Below are 12351 nucleotides of genomic sequence, written 5' to 3' on the forward strand. Positions count from 1 at the left end.
TAAATTTACAGCCTTTATTTTCAACTTGTATATAACGCATGGTTTAGGTAGATAATGTATTTAAAACTGATATATTTATCGTTTTGTGCATTTTTATAAAATCGTTTCAGAAATGTTGTAGTTTCTTGATGTGCACGTTTATCAAGAACATTAATACACTTGGAGGCAACTGTATATAACAGAATAAAAATAATTTGCTTTAACAATTTGAAAAGCAGTTGGTTGAACATTATTCTTCACATTTTAACATTCAGCAAAAATCAATATAACCAGAAATGGCATGCATTTAAAAACTGTTACAGATTCAGTGTAAAGCGGACCGATGAATAAAAGCTTTACACCCTACAAACAACCGAACACAATTTAAAAAATGTAAACCTCATCAACTCTTTCACCTCAGCTAAACTATGTAATGCAGATTTTCAATAAATATGTCTAAAAATTATCTTTATACACAGTATAAAGGAAGAAGGAACACAAAAATGATCAAGATCCCTTTTTTTTTTCCTCATAGTATCTACCGTGGGTATTGGAATCTGCGCGAATGCAATGTGTGCAGAGTTACAGTGAGAGCCGCTGTCAGCACCGCAGGCGGAACCTGGCCAGCAGAGGCAGGTGGTCAGAAGAGTTGTGCTCATTAGGCAGCCCGTTTATAGTCCACAAGTCCTTCTCGCACAGGAGACAGAGCCTCGCAAGCAGCTGCAGCCTGCCGTCAGGAATGGGGCCGCTTCCTGTAGCGAAGGAGAGATCCGAATTAATCCAGATGGCGCACGGCCTTCTGTTCCACCAGTTAGGACCACTAGGGCCATAAAGTGCAATTCTGACACATGACTCATCTGCTCACCTTTAAACACTCCTTTGCCAGCTACCAAAGACTAAGAGCTTTTACACTTGGAAAGAGTGAATACTTCGGCAGCAAATGTTCGGAATTAGCTTTGTGAACACTACAAGTACATCGCTTGGGTTTGGCTGTCATTTCGATAAAACCTATTGGTCAACAATAGCACCTTATCAAGAATATGACACTGCTGTACATACAGTTAGGGATTTAAGTTTTTAGTTTTAACTGGACATAATCTAAAAAAACACCACTCAAGAGTTAAGTAAAAAAAAACTGCTTTTAGTCTTTACACCAATAAAATTTCTTGCAGTTGGTATATTTTGATACGATCAACCATTTCATGCACACTGAAGCCACTGGCTTTCAAAACAGTCATCAAGACCACTGACCAACTTTTTTCCGACAGAATGTACCGGTGGTGCAACTAAAACAAATCAAAGGCACGGAAAGGAGGGCGACGGGGGGCTTAAGGCAAAATGTGTTGGTGATTGTGAAAGAAAATGACACTTTTTCCAAATTGAAGGAAAGTCTGCGCCCGTCTATAAATACCGCTCTCTGTGGATTGCCAGTCAGACAACTGCCAGTCAGATCTTGTGCTTGAACCTGACCTCATCATCCAAAATTTGACTTGTAATCCGTGCACAAGTATTATTTTGTTTAGCTGCAGTGCTTAATTTCTAACAACATTGAACGTGCAGTTATTATTGTCCTTATCAATTCAGTTGCAGTATATTAACAAAAAGAATGTTCGAGGTTCATTATAATAAAAATACCTGATTTCGCTGAATAGTATTGAAAACTGAAAAATCAATGTTAAACTGAACCAAAGAGAAACATAATGAAAATTCTGATTAGCTGCTCCTCTGCTAATTAGAGAACAAGCAATCACAGTGCATTCTAGTGATACTGTACATCCTATACACCATGTTTGTTTGTGAATGGCATTTCATGCAGAGTCCTTTCAGAAGTTAAAAATAATCTCAACAGTAGCTTCATCTTTCATTTGCAATGTGATGAACACACTTCTCCAAAATAACAGAATCAGGGAAAAATGCAGGTTCCAGTGATTGCACTTCAGGCTTTAACAAGCTAAGGAGCAACTCGACCAGGACAGAAAGTCTCACTACATCTCCTGAGCCTACAAACACTGGAGCAATCAATGTCAAACTGACAGAGAAGGGGAGGTGGGTGTTAAAGTTGAGAAAAATAAAATTTTAAAAAACACCCATTGGTGCCTTCTTTTTTTCTATAATTAACAATAGTCTTATATACACCAAGACACAACAATGCACTAACTTGAAGTTTACCAAAGCCTATCCCTGAGATGTCCAGGCCTGTATGGGTTTGTGCTTTTTACCTGGTTGCACAGAGATATCGTTCTTTGCTGCAGAGTAGAAAACGTAGTCCACAGTGAGGGCTGTCCTAGAGTGACAAGTTGTGATCTCTGGTGTCCCGCCTTTGGTCAGGAAATGAGAATAGACTGAGGTCAGCCTGAACTTATGTTCTATGCTCGACCGCAACCTGTGAAGACAGAATGCAATGCTTATCACATGGTGCGCTGCTCTGCTGCCAGCAAGACTCTTTACCATTTTATTTCAAGACAAATGTGCCTTCTGGCTTTCCTGATAGCTCTGACATTTTATTCTGACCACATAAACGTATACTACCCAACAGTACTTCTGAACTGCCATCAGCTGTGAAATTTACAGAACTGGACAAAGAAGGCTATACAAGCTATGGAGAATGCTTCCTTGTTTAGAGGCATCCACTCTTATTAAGCTTAAAACAGTGGCTTCCTTGTTGTCAATTCTCATCTCATACAGACACACAGTGCAAACAGAGAGGAAAGGGACTTTTACTATTTGAATACTATAGTTCTTGACTGTCAATGTACAGACATACAGAAATGAAAGTCTCCCATAATTTGACATTTAAGTATTGCTAAAATGGCACAGCCTTGTTGTGAAACACTGTCCTAGAAGTAAGATCTTCCCCACCTTGACTGACTAGCTTTATTAAAATCCTGCTATGTACTAAAAAGTATTATTGGCTTTTTATATTTTAATACAATGAAAACGTACTTTTTCTCTGGTGTGAAATTTTCCTCTTCTCTCACACACAGTCCTGAAATCCCTCCTTCATCAAGAACTGTGAAAAACAAAAATACTTAAATGCAAATGTTAAAAAAGCACCATGTGAGATGTTAATGTTTTCACTTAAATGTTAAAACAATTTTAAAGTCCTTTATAGTCCTCAACATATATATTATTTCCAGCATCTAGATACTTAAATCCAAAAGGGAGTCATAATAAAAACAGATCCTTTAATTATGTCCCTGGTGTTAGTTTCCACAACATCCTGACCCACTGTTCCACCTTCAAATGTTAGTAGGTACCTGGTTTTGCCTCAGGTGACATTTCATACTGACAGTAGTTAGAGATTCCCAGACTTTTAGGCCAGATTGGAACAGAGAGGATTCTCTGGCCTCTGGGACTCTGCTCCTGTCCTGAGATCTGGAACAAAGAAGAAAACTGTAACATCGGGGAGGGCATCCATTAAGTTCAAAGTGTACAAATAACAAAAAAAGAGCAATTTCCTTCTTTATTTCAAATCGTCTGGCACAAATCTCACTTCGTAAATGTTTGGATGAGGTACAAACCTCAAAACCACCTGGATGTATTTTACATCAGGCACTTTACTTAAGGCTGGAAATCATTACCCAGAAAAAGCCCTATGAGCCTTTGGTCACCTTATACTTGCTGTCACCCTGTATGTGCTGTCAGTGTGAAACATACACAGTAAATAGCTGCATAGTTGCCAAAAAGAAAACCTCCTCACCTTGCCGATGGGAAGCCCCTCATATTCCAGCTTGCCTTCCCTAATGAAGCTGTAGAGCGGAGAGCCAGGGACGGAGTTGAAGTCCCCACAGAAGATGATGGGGCAGTAGCTTCCATCCTCCTGGTCGGACACCTTGCTAATCTCGGCCAGCAGCATGGCCAGCTGGGTGAGCTTGATGTCCCCTCTCCTGGGGTTGTAGAGCAGGTGGGTGTTGGCCACACAGAGGCAGGGGGCCGAGCATCCGGGGGCAGCGGGCCTGAGGAGCAGCACCAGCCCCACGTTATCCCGGTCCAGCAGGGGAATACCATGGCGGTAAAACTCTACCGGATGGCACGACACCAGCGAGAATTTGGACTGCTTGAAGCCAATCACACAGCCGTCTGGCTTCCTCCCTGTCCGCATCTTGTACTCACAATGGTAACCTGTGTGGGGTGCAAACAGTGGAATTGAGGGATGTGATCTCGTTCTTCCCAGTCATACAAATGTCTTAATTCACACCGCATTAACAAATTCATCTTTCTGACAGTACTTTAGGAAGAGAACTAACAATTCAAATGGTTTATATTTATTATACGTCATAATATTTTATGGGTGTTGTTAATGTTCTATCTACAAACTGATGTACTTTATTCAATTGATTTTATATGGCACTTAAATCTATTTTTCATACAGCAACATTTTTTGTGAAAGAAAAAAACAAGTCAGATTCAGATCTTAGACTCAAGTGTGCTATATTTACAATAAGCAGGGAACATACACAGCATATACTACGCATTCACTCAGAGCATACATAGTTAGAAACTACATGCTTGAATCTCTTCAAAAATGACATTGGAAGTGTGCTGCTTTATTGGCTGTTATAAAAGGGAAACAGTCATGTCTAATTGTATTCCCTGAAGAGTTATTGTGATTATAGGGAGGACAAAATGTAAGTAGCGTAATTCTAAAAATAAAACAGGGCAATGTACAGCTTTTTAACCTGACTGTCTGGTTTTATCCGACACAGTGATATAAAAAAGGAAGTGGTGGGGATGGCAATAGCACAAGTAGTACAGGGATCATAGTTTTTGGAAAGAAGCTAGAGCTCCCTCTAGTGATTAAACCTATGCAATTTTAAAAACAGCACCACTCAAAGATCCTTTGGTGGAAACAGTAATTGCTCATGATAATTAGCAGTTGTCTGTAGACTAGACATACTTGAAATACACAGCTGCAATTTTATACATTAATATCTGTAGTAATACCATTCTCATAAGATATGAGGTTTCAAGTTGACAATCTTAAAGTGTGATGCACATTCTTCTGTGTATTTCAATTGCCCTACAGGCTGCTGCCATATTTTCTGCTGAAAATACATTTTATAGATGGATTGGTTTTATAGGAAAATTGGCGATGTGTTATATATGACACGTGTGTTTTAATGACATCAATGTAGCAATGCACTTGTATAATCTATAACTGAGATTTCAACATCCCAAATTATTTAGTTCTATTCAGTGGTTATTTTATTAAAGAAATAAGATACATGTGGAAAAAAATAAAACAAAATCTCTCTGCGGTACCTAAGGACTCTAGACTGGGTTTGATCTGTTTTTTGTAGTGGTCCTCTTGCACTTCTTGTAGACACAATATCTAAGGAGAAAAAGGTTTACACAGCTGTATAGTAAAATTGAACACAAATACACATCTGCATTATACACAGTCATGTTATGATGTAAAAGGATCTGTCTGATAACTGACGCTCACAGGTGAATGAAACAGTGTAATAGACAATACAGTCATTAGGAAAACTCAGGTTGGGCTACAGTAGGTGGTCTTGTGGGGTTAATTGTTACTTTTCTTTTTGAAAGCCTGGGATGATAAGCAATTTACTTTGCAAATGGAACAGATTTAGTGGATTTGTTACAGTTCCAATTGCATAACACTCTACAATTCAAAAGCCTGCACACCTTCGAAAGGCTAGAGGCTATGTACTTGAAGACCATAGATGTCTAACTTCCCTCCAGTTAACCGTTTACCGTACATGCATGAGCACTGCAAGAGCATCAGAGAACACCCTGTGACTACTTCTGCTGTTCGTCAAACACCTCCACAAAGTTTAAAAGAAAGGAACAGGTAGGGCATACTGCGGGGTCTGCAATTCACTGAGGGCCACTCTCACAATGTCTCAGCTCATAAAGTTACAGACGTGAGTTACAAGTGTCTCTGCATAGAAAAAAAAGCATTGTGCTGGCATATATCTATAATATTTTAGTTTTTTTTTATTTTTCTTAAGAATATTTCCTAACATAAGACAATGTCAAATTAATTTATTTTTTTTTCCACAGCTTTGAAATACAAATATCACAGAGAACTACATTTCAATGTAGGATTTGTAATTCAGTAAAATGAGAGAATTGGTCAAGGGTCTGAATACTTTTGCAAGGCACTCTATACAGTATTTTTGTTTAGTGACAAAGAAATAAAAGGAAAATATTTTACGTTCATTCACATTACGCAATTTGAAATCTTGTTGCTGGTAAAACTTCTTTAGCTCTATCAAGGCGTTAGCCCATTGTTTGGTACACTGTCTACTGTATTCAAGTATTTCATTTCATTTCAGAAAAATATTTCTGCAGCAGGTGCTAAGACATTACTGAACAGACATATGTTTAATTAAACAGTGACCTAGCTTAAATGTGCATTACAACTTTAAGCATTTTGAGCGCAACAGTTTTCAGAGCATAACATTCAACAACAGATAGTTGAAATGCCTGTGTACGGAGTCAGACAGATCTTTTATTATTCTGAGTTCAACAACACTAATACAATCTTCATACAAGCTGTGCTTAAAACGTTTCTTAAAATGGATTCCATTACATCCTGCTACAAGTAATACAAATCTATTTTAGTGATGTAATGCTTGTTTTGTAAGTTTCAACTTAAGATAATGATCAAACGGAAGCATGGCAATAAGAAAGACATAAACCACCCTCTCGTCTTCAGCTCTTTTTTACTCACATCTGCATTATGCTGCTTGAACTCCTTCAGGATGTTGGGAAACCTGTGACTCCAGTTCAGTATTGGCTGGCTGCAGTGTCTGTAGAGGTGTGAATTGTCCTCCAGTAGGTCCTGGGAAAGGATGTTGTACGACATCACAGAGAAGTCAAATGACTTTGTTTCTTTCCCATCCACAGTGAAAATGTTGGCTCCTTCATTCTGCTGGTAATGTTGTGAAAAATCTTCCCACCTTCGTTGTATTTCTGCAGAACACCCAAAGTATGAAATAAAAGACAGCTTTAAGAATTTGCAGAATAAACAGAAAATTGAAGCATAACAAAAAAAAGATTTTTGCATAAAAAGTTTCCTTTCTGCCAAGGCTCAAGTACAATGTAAGCCATTTGTACTAGAGGAATAATTAAGCCTCTGTGTTGTAAAAGGCCTCATTTGTTCATCAGGTTTCAGGCATCCTATTAGATTACAGAGGTGTGTCAAAGACAATAAGGCATCAAACAGTAAAAGACTTCATCGGTTTCAATGCCGGGTGCTGTTTAACAATCCAAAATCTTGTTTAACCCTTCTGCTCCATTTGTTTGTTTTCAACACAAAATCATCCAAATCATCTTATTACTGCAATACACATGAAACAGTCAGAAAGATACTTCTAAGAAAGAAACTGGTTGTGTTTTATTTGTCCACAACATCAACATGACAAAGACTGTTTTGCCTTTTTTTTTTAATTTTTTAGTCTTACAGATGCAAATATTTGGCGACTGAATAAATGTACAGCCTCTTTACTGCAGTCCTACCTGCTCCCTGCTTTGCTTGGTGAGGACACGTTTGACTGACGCATGGAGTTTCAGATTCAGCGGGGCTGTTCTGGGATGAATCATTCGGGCTCCCAGCTGGCCTGACAGAGCGGAGAGAGGGAGACCCTCTGGCTCCATGCTGACGGGTCTCATCGTTGCTTTTCCTCCTTTTGAAAGGAGGCCCGTTGTCACAACGGTCCATGTGCCCACAGGAGAGATGGATAGCCGGCGCCTGGCGAAATCTAGTAAAAGGGGAATTTGGCCAAGCTGTCCTCCACCTGCTGTGGTGGAAATGGTACAGAGGCCTGAAATTCACAGAGAGATACCTGCTGGGGTGGAACTGCTGAGGCCAGGGGGGTAAACCACTTAAGCATGAGCTGTTCCACAAGGCAGGGCCCTCCCGGCTGCTTCGGAAGGCCCTCAAGTGGAAGAAATGGCTCCTGCCTGGGAGTTTCAGGTGACGCGCAAACATGGAGCGGCTGAGGAGAAAAGGGAAATCTGTCAGATCGAGTCAAAACAGACCTACAAGAGAATACTGTGCGCATAACAGTGTAGAGTGTTAAATAACTGATCATGGGCAATAAAAACATAAGAACGGTTATAAATAAGAGGAGACCATTCAGCCCATCTAACCCATTTTGTAGTAGTCAAGTGATTCAGGAATCAAACCAAGCTTCGACAACGTGACTGGGAAGCTTGTTCCATAATGGTGAAAAAAGTGACTTGTGTTCTCAGTTTTAGCACTATCGATTCCATTGTAGGCCTCTCCGACAACGAGTGTCAATTCACTTCTAACGCTACACTTACCATCACTAAAAACGACATTATTTTAATTGTTTCTCAAAATATTACAAATGCAAGTGATCTCCATTTTCCTCTTAACACAATCATTTTTTTTTACAACAGAGAAACTATTTCAAAATAAACAAAGCATAATGCAGACAACAACACAACAGGGGTATTATGAATATTTTGACCAGGATATAGATAAATATTTTGACCATGTCGTTCCCACTGGTGCTCTCTGGCTTCATGGTTCACCGTTTATTCCAAGAAAACCTGCTGGGTTTACTTTGCTGAGGCACTTGAAGACTCGTATTAGGTCCACAGTCTTCACAGGCCCAAACATATTAACACCTTCCGCATACAGTACATGAATCTAAGCTTTCACTTACAGTATATCCGAGTCAACAGCAGTTATGTTTACACTGAAGAGAGAGGTGGGAATGACAACGTATCAAATACTCCCACAGTGAGTTCTGTTTTGCCTTCCTCAATAAATCTCAACAAAGTTAGTTTTTAAACTAAGAAGCCGGTATATGGTTAAAAATTACAAATCACTTTGAACACTTTCAGAGCCAAAAGTTCATTTAAAATGCATTCCGAATAGAAATTTGAGATCAATTAACTATATACAATGTAGACTCAGAAACTCAATTACTGTGAACCCATGGCAGTGGTCTTCCTAGACTCGGGATATATGATTGCAATCTGTAATTTGTGTGAATCTACGAGTTTGTGGGGAAGAGAACATGTGAACATTTTCAACCCACTAACAAAGAAAATAGCAAAAGCAGTAATTAATCATTTCGGATCGCCGCAGTGACTAAAATGCATCATTATCCGGTATTGTAATCGCTAACTTTTTAATAAGAGTGTTAGGGGGGAATCTAACATTCGCAGATTTACACTAATGTATGATACCACATTTAATGGATACGTGCTGCTTTGATTTTAAAAAAGCTTACATAACTATAGTGTCCATAAAGTGTTTTCGGGTTCCAAGTCAAATCATTTTAATAACCCAAGACAAATAAATACACGGCAAAAGTACTTACACATTAGGAGAATGTGTAGCTGCATTTTATCATTTGTCTTGAAAATAAAACGGTAAAGGAAAGCTTTATTATTAAAACACTACAAAATTCTCCCATAAATCCACTTTAAAATATTTTCGAATAATTCCGTTTACAATCCACATAGGCCCCAAACTACCCTCTGAGCTCTTTACGAGCCAACCCCTAACCTCTCAGAAAACAAAAAAAAATCCGCATAATTCTTAGTTTCAAATACCCGTTTCAATTTCATTTGGGGGGTGTAGTCTTTTTGTGATACGAAAGCGATTTTAAATTGCAGATAATTCTACATAAAAGACTACAACTCCCTGTTCTATCAAGTAAAATCATTTTCTACGGGGTGCTAAAAGGGTTAAACGGAGCAAAAGGAGAACAAACAACATCAGATCAATGCCTACAGTATGACATAAAACAAATAGAAAAGGCAAAACAACAATGGGCCACATAAAATCGCATTATCACATATATTAAGTGCAAATAATACTGACAATTTATTTCTGTTTATATGACATTTTTAGTAACTCATACAAAAGAGAGTCATACCTACCAGAACACTTATTTTTTACAATAAAACCAACATACCTGCAGACGAGCTGGCTGAATTGTCTGAATAGCATAAAATACAGTTCCTTTTCACTTATTTTCTTCAGCGGCATATGCGAAGCGATTGTTTGTCCTGACGACTGGCATTAATAGTGCTAAGTGAATGCTTAAAGCAGATCTACTGTAAGACTACACTCGTCCTCCCCGCATTACAGTACTGTAAAACCGGAACGCGGAGAAAGACATAGGCTGAAACTACAGTGACCAACGAGGTCGTCGATGCACTCAGAGCCCCGTTACAGGCAGCACTGCACGCCCACATCTCTTGGTCATCAACATCGATTGGTCTTTTGTAGACAAAAATTATCATATGTATCATTCTGCCCACACAAAACGCTGAATAGGACTGGGCGCCACAGCTAACGAATCTTCATGAGATGTCACAACAGCATAATGTTTCTTGATTTTCACAAGGCTTGACACCTGGTGCTGTAATTATCTTTTAGTTCACCTTGCAAAACAGCATATATTGCAATAATTAACAGCCCAGTTTGCTTAGAGGTAAATGGAATACACGGGTATAAATGGTACATTAGCTATTTTCTTAAGGTGGCATTAAAACAGTCATGATTCTGCAGAGAAATGCATTAATGACAAGGGTGAATCACACACGAAATAGCAATCTATGCAAGCAATTTAGCAAGCAATTTATGGAGAGTCTTCTATATCTACATCAACACAATATGGAGAAGCAATAAAAGAACAAAAAGAATACTTGGGTATGTAGCTCAAAGTGTGAAACCTAAAGGGAGTTACTGTAAAGTTAGGATTTATAATGTAATAGGAAGACCTCATTTAGAACAAAGTGTACACATTTTTTCACCATACCATGAAAAAGACGATATTTGAAAAAGCGGCTATAATGATTCATGGACTCAAGGGATTGTCATATATGTGCGGGATGAGAGACGTTTGTTTAATCTACTAAAAATGGCATTGAGGGGAAATTTGATCCAAATGTATACAATTTGAGGGCGTATAGATAGGGTCAATCCAAGGGACATGTTCTGTCTTTGAGGACCTTCAAGGACTGATTGAATGAAATTCTAGATTAACTTGGCAACAAAAGCACTAAATTAGTAGGATAGGGAAAACAAACTTATCCCATCTGTGCTCTAACAATACAAATACATAGACTTTAATAGTCCTTCACCTTTAAGTCTTATTTGTATTTTATTATTTGTAAACTTGTATTAGTTTATATCTGATGTTTTCCAAATAAATATTAAACAACACCAAACATTGCTTTTCTACAAATACAAATCTATCTGAACAATAATTCAATATGGTAGTGTCTGCATTGTTTAATAGTTTAATTGCTTTACAGTGCCTTGCGAAAGTATTCGGCCCCCTTGAACTTTTCAACCTTTTGCCACATTTCAGGCTTCAAACATAAAGATATAAATTTTTTATTTTATGTGAAGAATCACCAACAAGTGGGACACAATTGTTAAGTGGAACGAAATCTATTGGATTTTTGAAACTTTTTTAACTAATAAAAAAATGAAAAGTGGGGCGTGCAAAATTATTCGGCCCCCTTGCGTTAATACTTTGTAGAGCCACCTTTTGCTGCGATTACAGCTGCAAGTCGCTTGGGGTATGTCTCTATCAGTTTTGCACATCGAGAGACTGAAATTCTTGCCCATTCTTCCTTGCAAAACAGCTCGAGCTCAGAGAGGTTGGATGGAGAGCGTTTGTGAACAGCAGTTTTCAGCTCTTTCCACAGATTCTCGATTGGATTCAGGTCTGGACTTTGACTTGGCCATTCAAACACCTGGATACGTTTATTTGTGAACCATTCCTTTGTAGATTTTGCTGTATGTTTGGGATCATTGTCTTGTTGGAAGATAAATCTCCGTCCCAGTTTCAGGTCTTTTGCAGACTCCAACAGGTTTTCATCCAGAATGGTCCTGTATTTGGCTGCATCCATCTTCCCCTCAATTTTAACCATCTTCCCTGTCCCTGCTGAAGAAAAGCAGGCCCAAACCATGATGCTGCCACCACCATGTTTGACAGTGGGGATGGTGTGTTGAGGGTGATGAGCTGTGTTGCTTTTACGCCAAACATATCGTTTTGCATTGTGGCCAAAAAGTTCGATTTTGGTTTCATCTGACCAGAGCACCTTCTTCCACATGTTTGGGGTGTCTCCCAGGTGGCTTGTGGCAAACTTTAGACGAGACTTTTTATGGATATCTTTGAGAAATGGCTTTCTTCTTGCCACTCTTCCATAAAGGCCAGATTTGTGCAGTGTAAGACTGATTGTTGTCCTATGGACAGACTCTCCCACCTCAGCTGTAGTTCTCTGCAGTTCATCCAGAGTGATCATGGGCCTCTTGGCTGCATCTCTGATCAGTCTTCTCCTTGTCTGAGCTGAAAGTTTAGAGGGACGGCCAGGTCTTGGTAGATTTGCAGTGGTCTGATACTC

The 12351-nt window shown here is 38.9% G+C and overlaps 2 protein-coding genes across 4 annotated transcripts in view; one reads left to right on the forward strand and one right to left on the reverse strand.

The window, feature by feature from the left end:
• On the reverse strand, nt 1-10149 carry angel2 (angel homolog 2 (Drosophila)). 3 transcript variants are annotated; one of them, XM_088626341.1, is made up of 10 exons: nt 9906-10149; nt 7794-7946; nt 7468-7709; nt 6680-6921; nt 5242-5311; nt 3680-4101; nt 3237-3354; nt 2923-2989; nt 2199-2362; nt 1-731 (listed from the first exon to the last, which is right to left on the reverse strand). In XM_088626341.1, the coding sequence occupies exons 1-10, from the start codon at nt 9977-9979 to the stop codon at nt 580-582; spliced, it is 1704 nt and encodes a 567-aa protein (XP_088482467.1). In that variant the 5' UTR covers nt 9980-10149; the 3' UTR covers nt 1-579. The 3 variants fall into 3 exon arrangements, with proteins under 3 accessions (XP_088482467.1, XP_088482465.1, XP_088482466.1); XM_088626339.1 differs by having other exon boundaries at nt 7468-7946; nt 9906-10148; XM_088626340.1 differs by lacking the exon at nt 9906-10149 and adding an exon at nt 9306-9477 and having other exon boundaries at nt 7468-7946.
• The window catches only part of LOC148675226 (DBH-like monooxygenase protein 2 homolog), a 19140-nt gene continuing 15442 nt past the window's right edge, over nt 8654-12351 (forward strand). The window contains exon 1 of the mRNA XM_088626342.1: nt 8654-8719. Coding sequence (XP_088482468.1) covers nt 8667-8719 — 53 coding nt within the window. The 5' untranslated portion in view covers nt 8654-8666. The remainder of the gene's footprint in view (nt 8720-12351) is intronic.

Source organism: Lepisosteus platostomus, chromosome 3 (assembly GCF_059453375.1).
Source record: "Lepisosteus platostomus isolate fLepPlt1 chromosome 3, fLepPlt1.hap1, whole genome shotgun sequence".
Taxonomy (NCBI): domain Eukaryota; kingdom Metazoa; phylum Chordata; class Actinopteri; order Semionotiformes; family Lepisosteidae; genus Lepisosteus; species Lepisosteus platostomus.